We start from the raw sequence: 19,510 nt of genomic DNA on the forward strand, positions 1-19,510 counted from the left end.
TAATTCTCTGATTTTTAAATTGCAGGTTATGAGAGAAGGATCATCGGATGTCCTGAACAAGCTGTACGAAACAGCTGTGGATAAACTGGAGGCAATGAAGAGCGACTACGAAGCTCTGAGGAAGCGCTACAACGACAAGACAGCCAGTCAGAACGCAGAGTTGAGCCGTTTGGACCAATTAGAGGAAGAGAATCACCGACTGCAAAAGACGCTGGATATACTGTCGAAACAGAGGGATGCTGCCGTCCACTATCAGCAGCAGCTCTCCACGTCTGTTCAAAGGTAAAGCTGCAGAATTAAGGCAACGACTAAAAAGCTAACCTTAAATACCGTGATTATTGCCCTTTGCACAGTTATTCCACAGAGTACTTGAGTACCTGAGTGGACTTGTGTACTCTACACGTTGTAACCATAAATGTATGCTGGTGTGAAACCCTTGTTTTGATTCAGGTTCGACAACACTCAACATGAGCTTTCCAAGGCCACAGTCCAGAATTTGGAGCTACAGCGAGAGCTGGAGCGGCTGCAGTCGGAGACGACACGACTTAAGACCCAGCAGCTGAAGGCCGTAAAGGACTGCGAGAAGTTCAAGGAGGAGCGGGATTCTGTGATCAGCGAGTACCGCCTGATCATGAGCGAGAGGGACCAGGTGATCAAGGAGGTGGACCGGCTCCAGACGGGGCTAGAGGTGGCGGAGGCGAAGCTAAAGAACAATTGCTCAGAGAGACGGGTGGCCAGTGAGGAGCTGGAGGCTTTACAACAAGTAAGAGCTGAAATGTGGGGGATTCTACCAGAGTCTGTGTGCAGTTTTAAAACGTCTGGAATGAGTTTTCCAGGTCTGGATGAGAATGGAGGAAGAAACTGAGTTTGGGGGGAATTGTCCAAACGGGGTGTCATTCTTTCCTTCCTTGGTTCCTTCCCCTTTTTTGTTCGTTCCTTCCTTCCTGTGTACCTTCCTTCGTACCTACCTTCCTTCCTTCCTTCCGCTCTTGATTCTTTCCTTTCTTCCTTTTTATTTCCTTTCTTTTTATTTCCTTCCTCCCTTCCTTTTATTTACTTCCTTTCTTGCTTCCTTCTTTTCCTTCCACCTCCCTTTTTTTCCTTGTTCCCTTGATTTTCTTTTTTTAATCCTGTCTTGTTTTTCCTTCTTAGTGTCCTACTTTCCTTTCCTTTAATTATATCCTTCTTTTGTTCATTCCTTCTTTACCCTTTGTACATTTAGTTTTTCTTCTCTTCCTAACTTGTCTGCCCTTCCTTCCCTCCCTCCCCTACAATTAGTTTTTCCAGGTTCCCTTTTAAAGCCGGCCAGCTCTAGAAATAGCACCTGCCATAAATCTTAGGGAATTTTAGCATTTTATGATTTAAATTTATTTAGAAGGCTAAGAACTCTTTTAACATGGAAAACTGTATAGGAACCCTGGTTTTCAGTGAAGCTAAATCTGTAAAGTTCAGAGAAATTATTACAATTTGAACTTAAAATGATTTTGCAATTTGAAGGAGCTGTCTTCAGCGCTGGTGGACAGGGACCGAGCTATCTGTGAAAAGAACGAGTTGCTGGAGAAATACTGTCATGAGGTAAAGGATAAGGCTGAGGCCCAGAAGGAGCTGAACCAGGCCTGCAAGGACATTGAGATGGTGCGCGAGGAAAGGGATGTGGCCCGCAAGGAGAGAACAGAAGCCATCATCCAAAGGGATCAACTGCTGCGGGAGTATTACCAGGCCAGACAGGTACCCAGACAGCCAGATGTGATTTATCAGTCCAAATGGTAGGATTGATTTATCTCTGACAATAATCCTCTAGTCTGATCTCAATGTATTCAAAGTAAAGCTGGGCGCTCTCCACACATTGATCGTCTTCAGAAGTGCATGCATCCCCCTTGAATCTGTTTTCAGTAATTGTTGGATTATTTACAGTCTAACTCAGACTTCTGCATTAGGAAAATTGCCATTAATTAAAATGAGGAGCCTCAACCATTTGACTTTTTAAGTGCCCAAGAAAACTATCGCTGCGTGAGAAATGAACAGCACAGTGAAGTCTGATTTAGCTGTAGACCTAATTTATCCTCTCAATACACTTAACAGGCTTTCTACTGGAGATTTATTTAGAAAGAGACGAGGCAGACTGAGTGACCTTTACATTCATTCTGTGTCTGACAACCCTTGTACTGCTCTACTTAATCCAATTTATGAGTTATTCTCTTATAAATCACAAGAGTGTGCTTGTTTTTTTTTTTTTTTGCTTGCTGACCTATATTTTTAGAATGTATGAACAAAGTTGCATAAAGTGTTTTCTTTTGGGAACTCACAAATGACTTTCTTGGCCTTAGTTGCCCTTAGAGTATGTTAATAACAGAGTTTCATTGTTCAGGAATCCACAAATAATGCAGGATGAAACATTTAACTCTGAGAAAAGCTTTGGAGCTGTTTATGATCCAGTCCACAGTGCTTTTCATACATATGTATATAGGTTTTTCACATTTTGTTACGACCACCAAATATCTACGGACTTTAATTTTATGGTGTAGGACCAACACAAAGTAGCACATCATTGCAATGTGAATGGGGGGAGAAACATGTTCTTCAAACTTTGTTGCATGTAGAAATTTGAAAAGTGCAGTTTGCACAAGCAGCCACCCTGAAACAAAACTTTGCAGAGGCAACTTTTGATGTAATTACAGCTGCAAGTATTTTAGGATATGTCTCTTCCAGCTTTTCACATGTAGAGACTGAAATGTTTGAACACACTAAATAAAATCTGTTTACTGATACTCTCCAGAGTAAAGGAAACAATTTCATAAGCCTTTTTCCCTTTTGCAAATAAATTTGAAAATTATACACTACTTTGTATTGATCTGTGAATACATTTCTGATGTATTACATTGAAGTTGGTGGTTGTAATGTGACGATCTCAATGTTAAAGGGGTTTGAGACGCTTTTTTAAAGCCGCATCCTTGTTGAATGTGTCAAAATAAGAACTTTGCTTGCAATTAACATTGAATTTAAGCTAGCTATTTAAGCAGTGTTGTTAGATAACAAGACATTGCAATTATGATGTGATCCTAATGTTAAATATTTCAGATCAGTGGATTAATCAATCAGATATTTATAGTAGGGAACTTCTAATACAAAATTACAGAAATGCAAATACCCTGGAACTTAAATGTGCTTTTATGCCTTTTGTTCAATTCTAAGGGCCCGAATGATCAGCAGAATATTCTTTGAAACCTTGGACAGGATTCTCTATCGGCTGATGTTTTTGTCCTTGTCTCCAGAAACAAGACTCTGCCACCCTGGACATGGAGCGTGCCAACAAAGAGATCGAGATTCTCAGGAAGCAGTACGAGGCCATTTCTCAGGAGCTGAAAGAGGCTCTGCAAGAGGCAGAGGTTGCCAAATGTCGACGCGACTGGGCCTTCCAGGAGAGGGACAAGATCGTGGCAGAGAGGGAGAGCATCCGGTAAAGACTCTGTTGAAAACGTGGAGATATATTTATTCTGCTCGTCAGCACAAAGATTTCAATAAAAGTATTTCATTGTGATGCCTGATAACGTTCTTTCCTTCACAGGACGTTGTGTGACAACCTGAGACGAGAGAGGGACAGGGCTGTGAGCGATCTAGCGGATGCCCTGAGGAATCTGGATGATACGAGGAAGCAGAAGAACGATGCAGTTCGGGAACTCAAAGAACTAAAGTGTGTCTTTTTCCCTTTTCCCTTTATTCTCCCCATTCTAGATGTATTCTTATTAGCTGCACTATCTGTCTTGTACTACGATGTTATTCTCATCTCTCTGTATCTTTTGGGCTACCAAGGAATTGTTACCATAATTTTTAAAGGACCACACGTTTTGTGTTTTGTTGCAGAGAAAAGCTGAACAACACGCTGGAGATGGAAGCCAGATATTGCCAGCTAATGGCTCATAGTTCCCATGACTCGGCCATAGACACAGACTCCATAGAGTGGGAAACAGAAGTTGTAGAGTTGGAAAAGCGTAGAGTAAGAGTTGCTTTATTTCTAGATTTATAAAGTTAAACAGCAAGTTAATCAAATGCTCAGTAATTAATGGGTAATTTAATTAATTCATTTTATCTTTCTTCTAGGATATGGATTTGAAAGCACTTGGTTTTGATATTGCTGAATGTGTAAATGATCCAAATTTACCAGGAGATAGTGGGATATTTGTTTCCAAGGTGGACAAAGGAAGTATTGCAGAAGGAAGATTAAGGTAAATGGCGGTTTCACCACTTTAGACTTAGATATTATTATAAATATATTTTTTTATGATCAAATAAAGAAATTGAACGATTGAAAAGATGATTGAAGAATTTTCACTGTGCAGGGTGAACGACTGGTTGTTGAAAATTAATGATGTGGATCTGACCAATAAGGACAGAAAGCAGGTTCTCAAAGCTGTGTTGAGCAGGGATGGAGTGATCAATATGGTGGTTCGAAGGAGGAAGTCCCTTGGAGGACGGATCATCACTCCAATCCAGATTGACCTGGCGGGACACAAAGGTCAGTTTCTTGGTCCAGTATAGAAATCATCTAAAGTTATAGAGTTCTTTTTAAAGTGCTTTGTAAAAGCATTAATTTCCTGTGAGAATTTCCAAATTTAAAACCTAAATGTTTATTGTATTATATATGATAGAACAACTCAAATCAAACTTTATTTGTATAGCACTTTACACCCCAAAGTGACCAAAGAGCTGTACATGTATATAAAACAAAAGAAATAAAACCATAAAATAAGCAATAAAATACAACATTTAACATAAAAATGATAGTACTTAAAACAATAACCACCAAGAAAACTATCCTGATGCCCCTGCTCTACTGGAATTAAAAGCCAAGTTAAAAAGAAATCATTCATATTACTGGACATCCTTGCACTGAGTGGAAGCTCATTCCAGAGTTCGGGGGCTGCTAATGGGGAAGCTCATGTCTCCTCGGCTAACAAGACGAGTCCAAGGAACGTATAAAAGCAACATGTTGCCTGTCAGAGTTCTCCTGGGAACACGCCTGTGTAAAGACTCCGATATGTAAGGAGGTTCCTAAGCGTCTGAACTTTTAAAAACCAAAATTAAAATCTTAAAAACAATCCCAAAATGTGCAGGGAGGAAAATCTGGGAGTAATATGCTCATGTCACCCATTACCGGGCAGCAGACAGGCAGCAGCGTTTTGGACGGGCTGCAGACAGCGCAGCAGTCATCCGTCCATCTCATTATAGAGAGAGTTGCAGTAGTCCAGTCTAGATGTAACAAAACAATGAATTGCCCTTTCAAGGGCACTCTAAGGTAGGCGGGATTTGATTTTAGAGATTCAACCTCAGATGGTAAAAGCTAGACTGAACTACTGGACTGACCTACTTAAGTAATTTAAAACCATTTTCCTAAAACATACAGTACAAGGAAGGGTGCCATTAAGAAAGAATAGGAGGTCTCTTTTGCAGTTTGCCATAACCAATGTGTTAAACATGTGGAAGAAGGTGTTTTTTTTTTTACCTACATGCAAACCACTGCCCATCATCATGAACACATCATATCCATGCCAAAACCAAGATAATGACAGCATCATGCTCTGGGAGGGAAACATTGCTCCACATCACCCTGAACACTAGATCTCCAGTAGAGACAAGGAAAACTGCTCAGAGTTGATTGGAAAATGGATGATGCTAAATACAGGACAATCTTAGAGGAAAACCTGTTAATGGGAGCTAAAGACATGAGATTTGGGCAGAGGTTAGCCGTCCAGCAGGAAAACAACCCTTAATATACAGCCTGATCTACAGGGGTTAGATCAGAGGTAAAACGGCCCAGTCAAAGTCCAGACCCAAATAAAACTTAGAATCTTTCTCAAGACACCTCTATGCACAAACCCTTTATCCAATCTGATGGAGCTCGAGCTATTTTGCAAAAAACAAGTCTCTTAAAGTTGGAGGAGCAGACACCAAAAGACCCAACGCACACCATATCTTTTAGGGTAGACCTATTTTGTAGAATGGAAAACTATGTATAATTTTACTTCCTCTTCACTATTTTGCACTATTATCGTCTATGTTAGTCTGTTGTGTAAAATCCCAATCAAATAATTAAACCTTTAGGTTCTAAAAAGTTCCCAGTGGCACGGGTACTTTTCTTACTCCTGTGGTTTACAAATGTAATGTTGATGAAGTTCTAGAGCAGGGGTGTCAAACATAGGGCCCGGGGGCCGGATCCGGCCCGCCGAACAATTTAGTCCAGCCCGGTGGCATTATCATTATAGAAAAAAAAAAAAAAATTTTTTTTTTTCTTCAGTGTCCTGTCTGGCAATGTGGCAATAAGATGCCACAAAGAGCTCATCAGATTTGACTTTCACAAGTGGACAAGATAAAAGGAAGAGAATGATAAAACAATTATTGAAAAAAAACATGTACTTCGTTTAATTGAAAATATGCTGTTTCTATATTGTCCACGAGGGGCGTTGTGTTTTAATTGGCAGATTAAGCTTCAGGTTTGGAAAAATTCAAATCATTTCTTAATTTTTATCTGTTTGATGTATTTTGTCATGCAGGACAGTGTTTTTAAGTTCCAAAAAATTTGAAAAAATGTTTTTCAACAGTGTATAATCACTGTGATCAGTTCTTATGCATAATGCACAAGTAAATGTTTAACTGAGTAAAAGTATTGTTGAAATTGCACATACTTTTCTTAAAAACGCTGAGGTTATTCATAATATATTGTGTAAAAGTGAAATTAACTTAATATAAAAATCAACAACAAGTCCACTTTTATTAGTTCTATTAGTTTACTCGTGTGGCCCTCTTGAGATCAGATTAAGCTGTATGCGGCCCCTCAACCAAAAGGAGTTTGACACCCCTGTTCTAGAGTATTTGGAAATATTTACAGGTATGTTTTTTTTTTTTTTTCGGTTCAGATCTTCTAACAAGTATGAATTGTTCTTGCTTTCTCAGACTGTGGAATTGGTTTGGAGAGCGGAGTGTTTGTTGCCACTTTGGCTGCAGGAAGTCCTGCTGCCAGAGACTGTAATCTTGCTGTTGGTGACAGACTATTGGCTGTAAGTATCCATCTTAAAATGTAAGTTTACTTAAGGCAAGAAACCTTAAAAATGACATAGTTGTTGGTCGTTAATTGTGGCTCATAGTGCCCTCTGCAGACCACAAGCATAAACAGCAGTCAGATCCCAAACCTGGCCAATGAAAAACCTTGGCAATATGATGTTGTATGATGACACTGTCTTTTGGAAACAAATTAATTGGATGTTTTTCAAATGCTAAAGTAAGTTTTTATAGATAAAATGTACTTCATTAAATGGTTTATAAAATGAAAGACTGTTACACATTTTTTTAAAGTTTTTAAAGAAAGGTTTCAGTGCATATTTGTTGTAGCCATCAGCATGTTTGTGAACATCAAAGTTTACGATTATCAGATGGAAAGAGAAGAGTGTTTTTCATTTTTTATTTTATAATGTGTACAGATCAATGGTATTGAACTTCATGACCGGTCTCTCTCTGAATGTGAGTCTCTGCTGAGGACGTGCGGCAACTCTCTCAACATCTCCCTTATGAAGGTGAATACAATGTACCCTTAATGTTAAAACAGCAGTAATATAAAAGCTGCAAATAAATCACTTCTGATAAGGTATTCTTTATGATAGCAAGTAAATGGATCTGAAATCCTTTTTGGCCACAATTATTCAAGTAAAATGTTTATTTTAAAGCCAAAAAGACCATTCCCATTCATTCATTATCTTTTTTTTACTGCAGTATTGAATAAGTAAGTGTAACTGGCTGCTTCCCTTTTATTCAGTTCCTTCCACAGAGCTCTTCTGGACAGAATTTATTTGAAGCGTCGAGGGACTCTGAAAAGACTTTGTGCCTCCGATCCAGCGAGCTCCACCTCAGGGGCTGCAGGAACTCCAAGCACAATTGCTCGACTCAAACTGACATTTGCAGCTGCAAGTCAGGCAGCAGAGAAGAGGAAGTATGTAAGGTCGCATGCGATTCCATGGAAAACGGCGGCAACAGCTGTGCTCATTCCCATCACAAATCCTTTTCTAGCTTCTCCCAGCACTCCTGCTCTCTTTCAGTTTCCCACAGTCTGTCTGAGCCCCATCCAGCGCTCTGCTACCAGAGGCAGGACATCAATCCCTGCTCCCTTACTTTCACCCCTTTGGTCTCTGACTGCACCACCGCTCTCCCGTCTGCGGACAGTGAGCAGAACCCACCGGTGAAGGCTGGTGGAGGGACATGGCCTAAAGTCATAGTCGGGGCTTCCTTCACCGAATGCACTCAGCTGTCTATCTTCAAAAGACCCAAACAGAGGAAATCCATCTTTGATGTAAACGCGTTCATGGGGCCAGAGGCAGCCCCTAAACTGGACTACATGTCTCTTTCTCAAATGTCTAAGCATTCGCCGCAGAGCTCCATGTCCGAAACCCCCCAGACGCCTCCCACCCCGCCCACCAGGAGCGACTCGTTCAGATTTAAGCATCGGCAGCAGAGTAGCTCCGCGTCTGACTCCACCATCACCACTAGCACGCCGCCGGCCTCCCTGACCCTAGCTGCAAGCCCCCAGGATGAGGGGTTTGTGGGAAGCCAGGAATATTACACCAACACACCCACAGGAAAACACAAAAAGAACCTCAAGAAATCTGCGGAGGAGGGGGAGGAGGGCCGACGCAGGACGGTGCAGGAAAAGAGGAGGTACAGGCCAAAGTCGGCACCAGCTCTGCGGAGAAACGTGACTCCCTTACACATTCCTGTTCCCATGCAGGTAATCGATCAAAACTGTAACAAGCAGGGTGGTTGCTGATAGATTTCTCAGCTCTTTGCACATTTTCAAACCTACATGTATTTAACCATACATTGTTATTTTTATTTTTTTTTTCACCCTGTGTCACTTCACAACCACAAACTGTAACAAATTGAAGTTGCTGCACTGGTTATTCAAAGCACGTTATAGTTTAAAAGAGGCGGAGTTTTCAAAATGACAAGTAGTTGTTCAAGTAAATCTGCAGTAGTATCAGCTATGATGGTGCATTTGTTTTGTACTAAACCAACAACCTGCTACTTTTAGACAACGAGGAAGAGAAACGAATGAGATTTACTAAGCTCTGTTTCCATTATGAAGGTATCCTGTCTCTGTTGGCTGTGCAACCTTGTTTAAAGTTGAGCATGTTTCAACTTGTGCACCACCATGCTGAGGTGGACTCTACATGGGTTGCACATTTGCTCTTGGCTCATAGCGGTAGAATACCGTTTCTGTGAGGCACGCACAATACATAGGACCAGATTTGGGAGCTCAGTGCAGCTTTCGATTGGAAAGATCAATAGAACAGAGAACTTGACAACACCCTGGACCGACCATCCACATTATGACACATAGTGATGACAGCCCCATGCTGTTGGGAAGTTTTTCTTCACTAGAGACATAGAGAAGTAGTGTGGATTTGATGGAAAGATGGATTGAGTTAAATTCAGGTCAATCCTGGAGGGGAAAGAAAACCTTACGAGTATGGAAAAGATTTAAGATTAGGCAGAGGTTCACTTTTCAGGAGGACAGTGACCGAAAAGCTACAACGGATTGATTAATATCAAACCATATTCAAGTGTTACTTTGGATTTAGGTCTGGGCTTTGACTAGGCCAACCAGGTGAATTAGGTCTGGAATCAGTGGTAGGAATGGAACTGATCTTTTTTGGATGACATTTGCCATCCAATCTATTTGAACTTGAGCTTTTTGGAGCAAATGGGCAACGTTCCAGATATAGATAGATTCTCATTGTTTAAAGATGCACCCCCAAAAGAATGCAGCTGCAATTGCTCTACAGAGTGTTGAGTCAAGTGGGGCTGAATACAAAAGCAAACCACTCTGACAAAATACAAAAAAGAAAAAAAAAATTAACAATCACGTATTATTTTTTCACCATGTCACAATTATGCCCTGCTCTTTGTTGATCTATTAAATAAAATCCCTATTAAATACATTGAAGCTTATGGTTGCAATGTGACAAAATGTGAAATGGGTTAAAGGGCTATGAAGATATTTTTGCAAGCCCTTTGTCATATTTGTAACATGTTTTGTTTTTTTTGGACGGTGGTTTAGATTAAAGCAATAATTGAACTGTCTCATTCGCTGTTTGCTTTCTCCTGGCAGTCTCAGGCTTTCTCTAACGACGAACACTCCCCTGAGCCCGTTGACCTGTTACGCTTCTCTCCTTTGAGAACTAATCGGTACAGCGTGCCATTCGCCCCCCAGAGCTACATTGGCTTGACTGCACGTAAGTCATCAGCACAGCCTAAGTGGTTCTGATTTGCATTTAAACGAGAGCTGTGTCATTTATATGTGGCGTTTTTTTTTTCTTCTTTTCTTAAGACTTTGACTCTTAAGGAAACGTTGTGTTGAATTCCTCCTTTCTGTGTTTCTTCAGACCCGCCACAGCGACGTGTACCACAGTTTCCTGCAATGACGGCCGCGGTGAGGAACCCAATCTACACAGCGTGGAGTCATGAGATCCAGAACTGTTCTCCAGTTCTCAATCCAAGCCTCAATCAACTTCCACAAAGGTCATCTCCCAGTCTATTATCCCAATCCGGTTTCTTTATTGCCACTAAACAGGCCTTCTCATTGTTGCCATTTTGGTAGTAAAAAAGGATTTCTTAGAAGACTTCTAGTTTTGCATTTCCTGATACAAAATGAATTCATTTTGTGCTTGGAAAAAGACCCAAATGTGTTTTGCTGTCTGGAAATAAAAAAAAAAACAACAGTGTACACTCTGCCCCAGATCTCATGAACAGATGGCATGAAGCAAATTATATCATGCTCTGGGTTGAATAATTGACCGCCGGGGGACTTAACATAGGCCTCTTTCTCCATTTTTAGCCCCCAGCATCAGGGTCCTCTCAGTTTGGACCTCGGCCACAAGCGGAATGGACACTTGAGCGAGACGAACTACAGCCAACCACCACACAGCACTAAGTCTTTGCCCCATGGAGCCAGGCTGAGTATGTATGCTGGCCTAGCTGTGATCTGATTTCCAGTTTCCAGTAAAGCTGTATGTTGTCAAGCTAGAATGGTGAATTCATTAATCATTGCTTTTCCAGTGTCTGCCCATGCAATTATTGTTTTTCAAGGTCAACAGATGGTAAATTGTTCATTTACAGGGTTCTTCTGCACTCTGGAAAAGTTTTGAAAAAGAAAATTAATTCTGGAAAAATATATGCATTTCAAGACTGTTTTCACTGTAATTGTCTAACCAATGCTACAACCATTCATCAGTCTCTTTGTCCATCCATTTATTTGTGTCTCCTTTTACTCATCTTTCTGTCATTAGGGATGACATTATGATCCTAAAGGTTTATCCTCACCGTTATTGCAATAAACACCACTAAATGTCATGATAAAGTACTTTATTATCCAAATCCGTCCTTTTTTTGGCTATGGATGGTATTGCTTTTAACTCCACATCACTCCAGTCAGGGGAAAAAAATAGAAAAAAACCTAAAGTATAGCTATCGATTTATTCATCCATTTGTGCATCCATTTATCAATCTGCCATCTGTTTTTCCATTTGTCCATCCATTTATGTATTTGTCCATCTGTTTATCATCCATTCGTCTGTTTATTTTAGCCTTTACATGTAAACTTGTTCCTCTGTCCAGCCAACATTCTGTTCATTTATCTGTTTATCCATCCATCCATGAATTAATATTTGTGCATCCATGTTTGCTTTCATACATCCAGCCATCCGTTTTAACATCTGTTTATCAATACATGTACATATCCACCCATCCGTCTGTCCAGTCACTAATCCGTTTGTCTTTTTTATTATAAATCCATTCATTTATTGATCCATTTATCCATCTTTCTGTTTAAACACCATCACATCCGTTTATTCATTATCACTCTATCCATCCATTTGTCCATCCTCCACTTGGCTATCCATCTGCCCTGTACCCGTCCATTGACCCGTCCATATATGTTGTCTGTCTGACAAACAAAGGGACAGAGAACCGAATAAATGAACAGTCTTTTTTTCCACCACTGGTTCCAGATTTACAGTTTGAAATATTTAATTTATAATAAATGTATAAGTATGTTGAAAATGTGTGAGAACCTGACATTTGACATGATGCCAGTAATCAACCAGACCATTTAGTCACTGAAGGTGCAGGGCTCTATAAAACTAAATCAAACTGGACTAATTTGCAGCCAGGGGCTTATCAAAAACCCTAAGTGGATGTTTAGTTTATATTTATTTTCTTTTGTAGCTGTTTTGTCCCTAAATACATTTAGTACAAAACCAGCCTTAATGTGTTTCTGAAATTGAGATTTAGAAATTTTATTTAAACTTAGAAAAGTAAAAGCTAAAGCATGTTCATTGTTACTGTTGTCTTGTGTAAGGATCTGCCCCACTTTAAAGGAAAGGGTCATATTTTTCTGAAGTGAGGTTGTGTTAAAAGGTTTTAAGGACTTCTTACCTGCAGTAAATGACTTTTTTTTTTTTTTTATTGAATAATAATCAAGAATAATTGATCGTGCGCGCTATTGCTCATGGCTGATTTAAGAAGGACCAGTGGGGGAAAAAAAACTCCAATCTCCAATTGATTTTCCTGTGTAGAACATTCTCTGATAATGGAAGATTCAAATTGTTTCTGGTCATAACTTTCTGAAATAAAACAAAATGTCACAAATGCCAAAAAACAAAAACGCAAATACTGGCTTAACACTATAATAATTTAGTTCAGTTGTTACTCTGGGACGAACTGATCTGGTGAAGACACCAAGACAGTCATCTACTGCCTGGAATCTTTTAACAGTACCCTACTTCTAAAATCCAGAGCTTCCTCTTTAAAGCCTTTTTAATTGTCCCCTTACATCACTGAGGTACACAGTTTAGACCCGTTTTTATAAATGACCACTGTATACTATTTTTCTTCACATTGATAATATGAAGAACTAAGTTAAGCTCACTGGAGGATGACCAATTAACTAAAAGTTCTCATATCCACATTACTAGACTCTCATTGGTTTAAGGGAGGGAATATTTTATTTTTTGTTTTTATTGCATGGCTAAAATAACTCCTGAAAAATATTTCCTGTCTTCTTTAGGCTCCCCTGGTACTTTACAGTTTAGGGCAGAACGCATAAACATCCCTCCGGCCCGTTACTCTCGCTCCACTGGATCTGACAAAGGTACTTTTCAGTGTGGCTCTTAAATCACCCCTTTATAAATGCTGCTGCTTTAAACTGTGTGCATTTTTTTGTCTCCCCTGTCACTCCAGGCTCTCTTTCACATTCGGAGTGCAGCAGCCCAACGCCTCCGATGTCCCCTGTCAACCTAGACACATCGTCTTTCTCCAGCAGCCAATCGCAGAGCTCAGTTTCTTCCCATCCCAGGATATCTGTTAGCCCCGCTCCAGTTAGTGACAGGAGAAAGGATGGGTAAGCCAGTGTCTCGCCTGCTTCCTCGTCCTGTCATTATTCAGGAGAGCATGACATGTTTTCCTTTATTTGTCTGATTCATTGTGATGAAGTGCTCAACAACAAATCTGTCGCCCTTCATCTCACACTGGCTCACCATCTAACCTTATTCTTGCCTCTGTCGTCTCCTATTATAACCTGAAATCCTTTCTCTATAACTTTAAGTGGAGCTTTATGTATTTTGTTTTTTCTCCATCTGCTTCTCAGATTTGTTTCTTCCTACACTTCTTCTGTTAGACGTCCACCAGTGAAGCCCAAGTTCCTCTCTTTGAGAAGCTTGAGGTTTGTTTCAGGCCACTTGTAGCAAGAACAGTGTATGCACAAGAGTGTCTGACCATAACCTTTGTGCATGCTGCAAGTAAATGCAATAATCTGCCCTATTTAACAGCACTTGTGCAAGATTCATTTAAAATTTTAATGTAACCTAGAAATTAAATAAATGCGTTTGCCTTTAGGGCATTGTCTCCCATCTGTTCTGCTAGTGTTAGAAATAAAGTGCTTAAATACACCATAACTACAGTACTCGACTCTGAGGTGGAATTAAAGCCCATTAGGAAATCTAGTAAGACATCACTTTCATGATTTTAAGAAAATTGTTTTCGAAATTTTAAACATTTGTTTAACAGTAGATTTCTTTGGCTTAAGATCTGCCTTCTATCTAATCATTTAAAGTTTGATAGTGAAAAGGACATTTTATTCTGTCCTATTTAAGGCCTTGATTGTTTTGTTAGGGAGCCCTTATACTGGATTTAGACCGCGGCACACTCTGCAGGATCTTTAAGACTGAATGTCGCTGAATAGCAGCAAATTTGAGAACCTTGTCCTCAGAGTAGAAATGTCCCTCTTTCAATTAAAATAATTTAAATTGTTTGCAAAATGTTAGCGAACAGACTCTTGACAGGAGCACTTGATACTGTCACCTATTCATCTTGTCTTAAATTAGTTAGATACACATACAAGCATACTGTGTAGGGCTGGATGATAATTCAATAACAACATATATCGATCGATAGACGAGGGGGGGGGGGGAGAGAAAGGTCATTAAAGTTCAACAGAAGAACAGTTTTCCTTCCTTTTGCATTCTACCCATCATGTAGGTTAACGTTAAAGTCATTACATAATGTCCACACAGACCCAGGAAGGCTCCGCCCCCATTAAAGAGTTCAAAGAGCACTTGTTCTTTTTTCTTTTTTAAAAACTTCCAGTTTTGGTGGAAAGTTGGTAAAGGGTTGAGTCTTAATTCAGTGTTTGTATTCTTTATCTAAAAATAGGTAATTAAGCAACAGCATTAAATGGCAAGGGATGCAGTTAAAGTATTTTTAACTACTATAGTAGTTTTGAATTTTTTAGATTTTTATTTTATCAGTATGCTTTTTTCCCCCCAATCATCCAGCCCTAATACTTGGTTACACTAAAGTATTGTTTTGAGACTAAACACTGAATCTTGAGTTCATGTCCACTTGGTTCAGTTTCTAGTTAATGAAACATCTGAATATTTTTGTATCGTTATACTGCAGCCCTATCAAATATTGCAGTTACTTCCATGACTACAAAGACATTTATGATGCCATTATTTCAAATATTGCATTACCAAATTATTGCTATCAGTCTCTGCTTGCCCCATCTTCTTTGTTCTTGCTCTTTGTCTTCCTCGCCACTTATCTCCAAGATACAAGCGCTTCTCTTTGACACAGACATACATTTTGTATTTAAGCTGCATCCTGAAAACTCAAAACTTCATCAGGTTTCCCAGCAATCACCCTATTTGCGACTTCAAGGTGTTTCTGCGTTTCCCTTACCTAGGGAATCACTGATCTCTATGTGCAAGGTGCCTTAACGTGGACGTATTCTACATGCTCAAAACAGTCGAGTGCTCTCACGTGGAATCGGGATCTTGAATATCTTGCAAGATCCAACAAACAACGATCCAGTTTTCCACAATCGAGTTCCCTACTGCAGTATTCATACTTTCATGAAACTGTAGGACTCTGTTAGCTAATTGGGTCACTGCTGAGGCAAATTAGTTGCACTGGATCTACTTTAGGGGTCTTGGACTAAAAGGGACTGATCACACTTCATATATGGTGTTTGTCTGGTGTAAAGGAAGCCCAAGCTTCTGATTTGCTGCTGTCTGTTTTACATGTGTGGTTTTAGTTCTCTGTTTTTAGGCATGTGTGTCTCTGCTCTTTGCAAAAAAAAAAAAAAGCTGTACTTTAAGAAGCTGGGTGTTTTTGTTTTGTGTAGAAGTGCAAATAATTTTTGGCCTTGCTTTAAAAATTTTATGGTCTAGCCCACAAGCATACATTTATTTTTTTAAACGGGGACCCCCCCACCCCCCCCCTTTTTTTTTTTTAAAGGCCTTTTTTAGGGGAGCCACGCAATGTGACAGTACAAAAAGGTGCAGAACCACTTGGGATCTCCATTGTGAGTGGAGAAAGCGGAGGGGTATTTGTCTCCAAAGTAACACCGGGGAGCATCGCTCATCAGGCCCGTTTAGAGTACGGAGACCAGCTGCTGGAGGTAAAGCAACCACCATGTTTCAACACAATATCAAATTGTACTTTTTCACTCTGTAATAAACCAAAGCTGTCTGCAGTTTAATGGAATCAACCTTCGAAATGCCAACGAGCATCAGGCCCGGCTTGTGATCGGACAACAGTGTGACACAGTCACCATTTTGGCTCAGTATAATCCTCACATGTTTCAGTTGGGGAATCACTCCCGATCAGGGTAAGCTGTTTTTTTAAATTTATTTATTTATTTTTTTAGACGAAATGGAGATAATTTCTGAAACTGCTGTTACTTAAATATGCTGTACATTAGACAGATTCTCGATGCATGAATATTTTGTTGATTTGGACTTTTAATAGTTTGAGGTTTTTTTGGCATTATGATGAGTTAGACGCTGAAAAACAAAAATCCTTCAATGATTTAAGTTTCAATAAAAGCTTGAATTAAATCACGAATTTATCTAATTCACAAATGGTCAAGATTGTACATCCTGGCTCATATATACCTAAATACACACTAATATTTGGATAAATGCTTGTTTGAGAGTTTAAGAGAGACCACACACCTTTTGTTGCCAGTAAAAAGCTCCTGGCATAATTCTGGTTGATTATTGTAATGCAATGTCCGACAGGTCAAAGTTTATTTGAATTGTTGGTTACATGAGACAGAGCCAGCTATTAATCATAGCTTAGAAATTTTCAACATGGGCCCTTTTTACACACCTAATGGTAGTATTTTTTTTTATCCATTCCAAAACCAGTTTTGATGTGTTTTTAATTTATCAATGTAATGATGGAAAACCCTATTGTCCCTTAATTGTATCCATGTGACCCAAACTGTCCCCTCCAATGAAAAGCAATAGGTAAGGATGTTTGAGAAGCTTTTGAAAACCAACAAGCTTTCAAGCCTGAAATGGAACTGCTGGAAAACACTGAAGTAGATTCAACATCAGGATTAACTAAGAGGCTTCCGGCCAAGAAAGTAGACCCTGTATCACACACAGACAATTGAAAGGTCTTCTGGAGAAAAGTAGTATGATCAGAAGTTTTTATGATGGAGCAGATGGCTACATGCCTTCAACTGTACCTTAAATCAACTACTTGGCTGCTTAAACAATTGTTGGACTGAACCCAGGCATTTCTGCATCAAAATTGTTTTTAAATTGGCTAAAGCAGGCCAACTAGTTTCATTCCTGGATTCCATCTAATGCTTGGTCTCAGGCAACATCAAGAACCGTCAGGCCTCTTAAGGCTCAGGTATAATTGAGCAATTCAAAATATGGACAGAAAACCTGTTATTTCATTGTTGCCATGTTCTTAGGAAAAAGTAAATATAATGAACTTTGACTTGAAAAGGGATTTTAAACTGGCACGGCTCATATTCATGATTACTGGCCAGCCGATGATGGTTCTGCAACGGTCCTTTTGCTTCATTCTGGGTTGTTAAGATATGCTTAAAGAGGCCATGGCAAAAAATTAAAAAAAAATTCTGAGGTTTTGGGGGGTATAATTAACCTGACAACAGCCAGCTGTATGTATCACTCCGCCTAGCTCCACTCACATACATCTGGGACACCGCCATAGGCATTGCCTTTACTGAAGGCTGGGCCTTATCAAAACTCCTTGCATATGATTGGATAAGCCACTTGTCTGTCATCTTTATCAATGTGCTATTTCAACCACTCACACCGAAGCTAACCCGTGACGCTGATGAGACCGACGCCGGAAAAAAAACCTTTTTTTTTTTTTTTTTTTATGTGTTTGCGGCTCTAGTGCAGGGTTTCCCGCAGCGCTATCTTGGCGAGGCGGCCGCGGAAAACGTGTCGTCCACCGCCACCCCCCCCCCCCCCCCCCCCCCTCCGCTCCGCGAGCCGGTCCCCCCCCCCCCCGCGGAGAAAAAGTCATCCACCCCCCCACCCCCCCGATCCGCGAGTCGATCCGCCTCGCATAAGCAAATCCATGCGGGAAACACTGTAGTGGCACACCTTTTATTGACAGTGAGCTGACAGGAAGAGGGGGGAAGACAGGCGGCAAAGCGCCGCGGGTCGGAGTCGATCCCGGGCTGACCGCGTTGAGGACTAATAGGCCTCCCAATATGGTTAGCGCTAGCCGCTAACCGCTCCGGGGCGCGTCCGCGTACGCGCCCCGGAAAACAAAACTTGCCAAATCCGGTCGGGAGAAGGGCGAAAACATGGTTTCCACCAACAAAAGCCTTCAGAGCCGTTCTCTGATGTTCTTTTAATGAAACAATATCAGATAGATTGGACAACACGGAGGAAATAGCAGCATCAATGCTAACGCTTGCTTCCTCGATGCGAGCCGCCATTGTTGTTGGAATCTCACGGTGGCTTCTCCACTACGTCACATCCATGAAACACCCGCCCTGCGTCCTGATTGGCCAGACCAAAAATTTGGTTGGGGAAATCATTTTCAATGAGCCGTGTCCCAGATGTATGTGAGTGGAGCTAGGCGGAGCGATACATACAGCTGGCTGTTGTCAGGTTAGGGTATAATATGATCTGTTGTGTATTGATGCAGCCATGTGAATGGACTACTAAAGGACCTGCTCATATGGGTGGTTAGCTTTGTTGCTTTGTGCTTAAACGGTCAGATCAGAATGTGTTATCCTTCTACATAGGTTGCCCCCCCCCCCCCCCCCCCACACACACACACACACACACACACACACACACCAATCACACGCCAATCAGAGTGAAGTCAACTTGGTAGAGCTGCATTACCACAACCAACCTTTTTACTGAGGAGGGACATTTGGCCTGACAAAACAACAAGATGACACTTTATTTTTATTAATTTTTTTATGAAGTTTGTTGAATAATTTACATATGCAGCAATACCAACTACATGAAATGGTTTATACAGTGATGTTGTGGCACCTTTAAGATTTATGTTATTGATAATGAGTATGATATTGTATCTTGCTATGCTGTTTCACTGCTAATTGGCAATGCACATTCTTAGATGGGCCTTTAACAACATAAAACAGTTTAAAAAGACAAAGGCAATATATGTTAGTGCTCAGTGTTTTCTATGCTTAATGTATGTCCCTAATGCAAATAAACAACAAAGAATATTAAACTTCTGGCATGGCCCTCAACCCTTATCAACATTTATGAAAAGGTATTATCTAAAACCTGGGTAAACCAACCAATCTAAATGGATTATGCCATTTCTGCGAGTGGTCAGTTCTCCCCACCTCTCCAAAAGACACAAAATATTAGGGGTATGGATAATGTATAACTTTTAATCTGGATGTATAATTTTGACCATTTGTAGATGAGAGAAATTGCCCAATACAAACTCGTGCATACGAATCCTTGTTTTGGTAATGATTGACTTGTTTTTTTTACACCTAAATGTTATTTTTGCAGTGAAGTTAAACATTATTGAAGGCCCAAAATTAATGACATTCTGTCCCATGATTTTATGCAGACTTTTTTTTTTCACAGCACTGTATCTAATGATGGGAAAAGTCACAAACAACCACCAAGCTTGTGTA

General features: G+C 40.2%; 1 protein-coding gene across 5 annotated transcripts in view; it reads left to right on the plus strand.

Moving 5' to 3' along the window:
• The window catches only part of LOC105928198 (disks large homolog 5), a 49,571-nt gene that overhangs the window by 16,726 nt on the left and 13,335 nt on the right, over positions 1–19,510 (plus strand). For 3 of the 5 annotated variants that reach the window (XM_036141892.1, XM_036141893.1, XM_036141894.1), the window contains exons 6-24: positions 26–282; positions 451–763; positions 1,498–1,728; positions 3,273–3,457; positions 3,566–3,691; positions 3,862–3,994; positions 4,099–4,223; positions 4,338–4,513; positions 6,949–7,052; positions 7,473–7,565; positions 7,805–8,770; positions 10,154–10,277; positions 10,428–10,563; positions 10,880–11,001; positions 13,109–13,192; positions 13,282–13,441; positions 13,688–13,762; positions 15,838–16,000; positions 16,077–16,210. In XM_036141892.1, the coding sequence (XP_035997785.1) occupies positions 26–282; positions 451–763; positions 1,498–1,728; positions 3,273–3,457; positions 3,566–3,691; positions 3,862–3,994; positions 4,099–4,223; positions 4,338–4,513; positions 6,949–7,052; positions 7,473–7,565; positions 7,805–8,770; positions 10,154–10,277; positions 10,428–10,563; positions 10,880–11,001; positions 13,109–13,192; positions 13,282–13,441; positions 13,688–13,762; positions 15,838–16,000; positions 16,077–16,210 (3,707 nt within the window). The remainder of the gene's footprint in view (positions 1–25; positions 283–450; positions 764–1,497; positions 1,729–3,272; positions 3,458–3,565; positions 3,692–3,861; positions 3,995–4,098; positions 4,224–4,337; positions 4,514–6,948; positions 7,053–7,472; positions 7,566–7,804; positions 8,771–10,153; positions 10,278–10,427; positions 10,564–10,879; positions 11,002–13,108; positions 13,193–13,281; positions 13,442–13,687; positions 13,763–15,837; positions 16,001–16,076; positions 16,211–19,510) is intronic. The other 2 variants (XM_036141895.1, XM_036141896.1) reach the window with 1 other exon arrangement.

Source organism: Fundulus heteroclitus, chromosome 10 (assembly GCF_011125445.2).
Source record: "Fundulus heteroclitus isolate FHET01 chromosome 10, MU-UCD_Fhet_4.1, whole genome shotgun sequence".
Lineage (NCBI taxonomy): Eukaryota > Metazoa > Chordata > Actinopteri > Cyprinodontiformes > Fundulidae > Fundulus > Fundulus heteroclitus.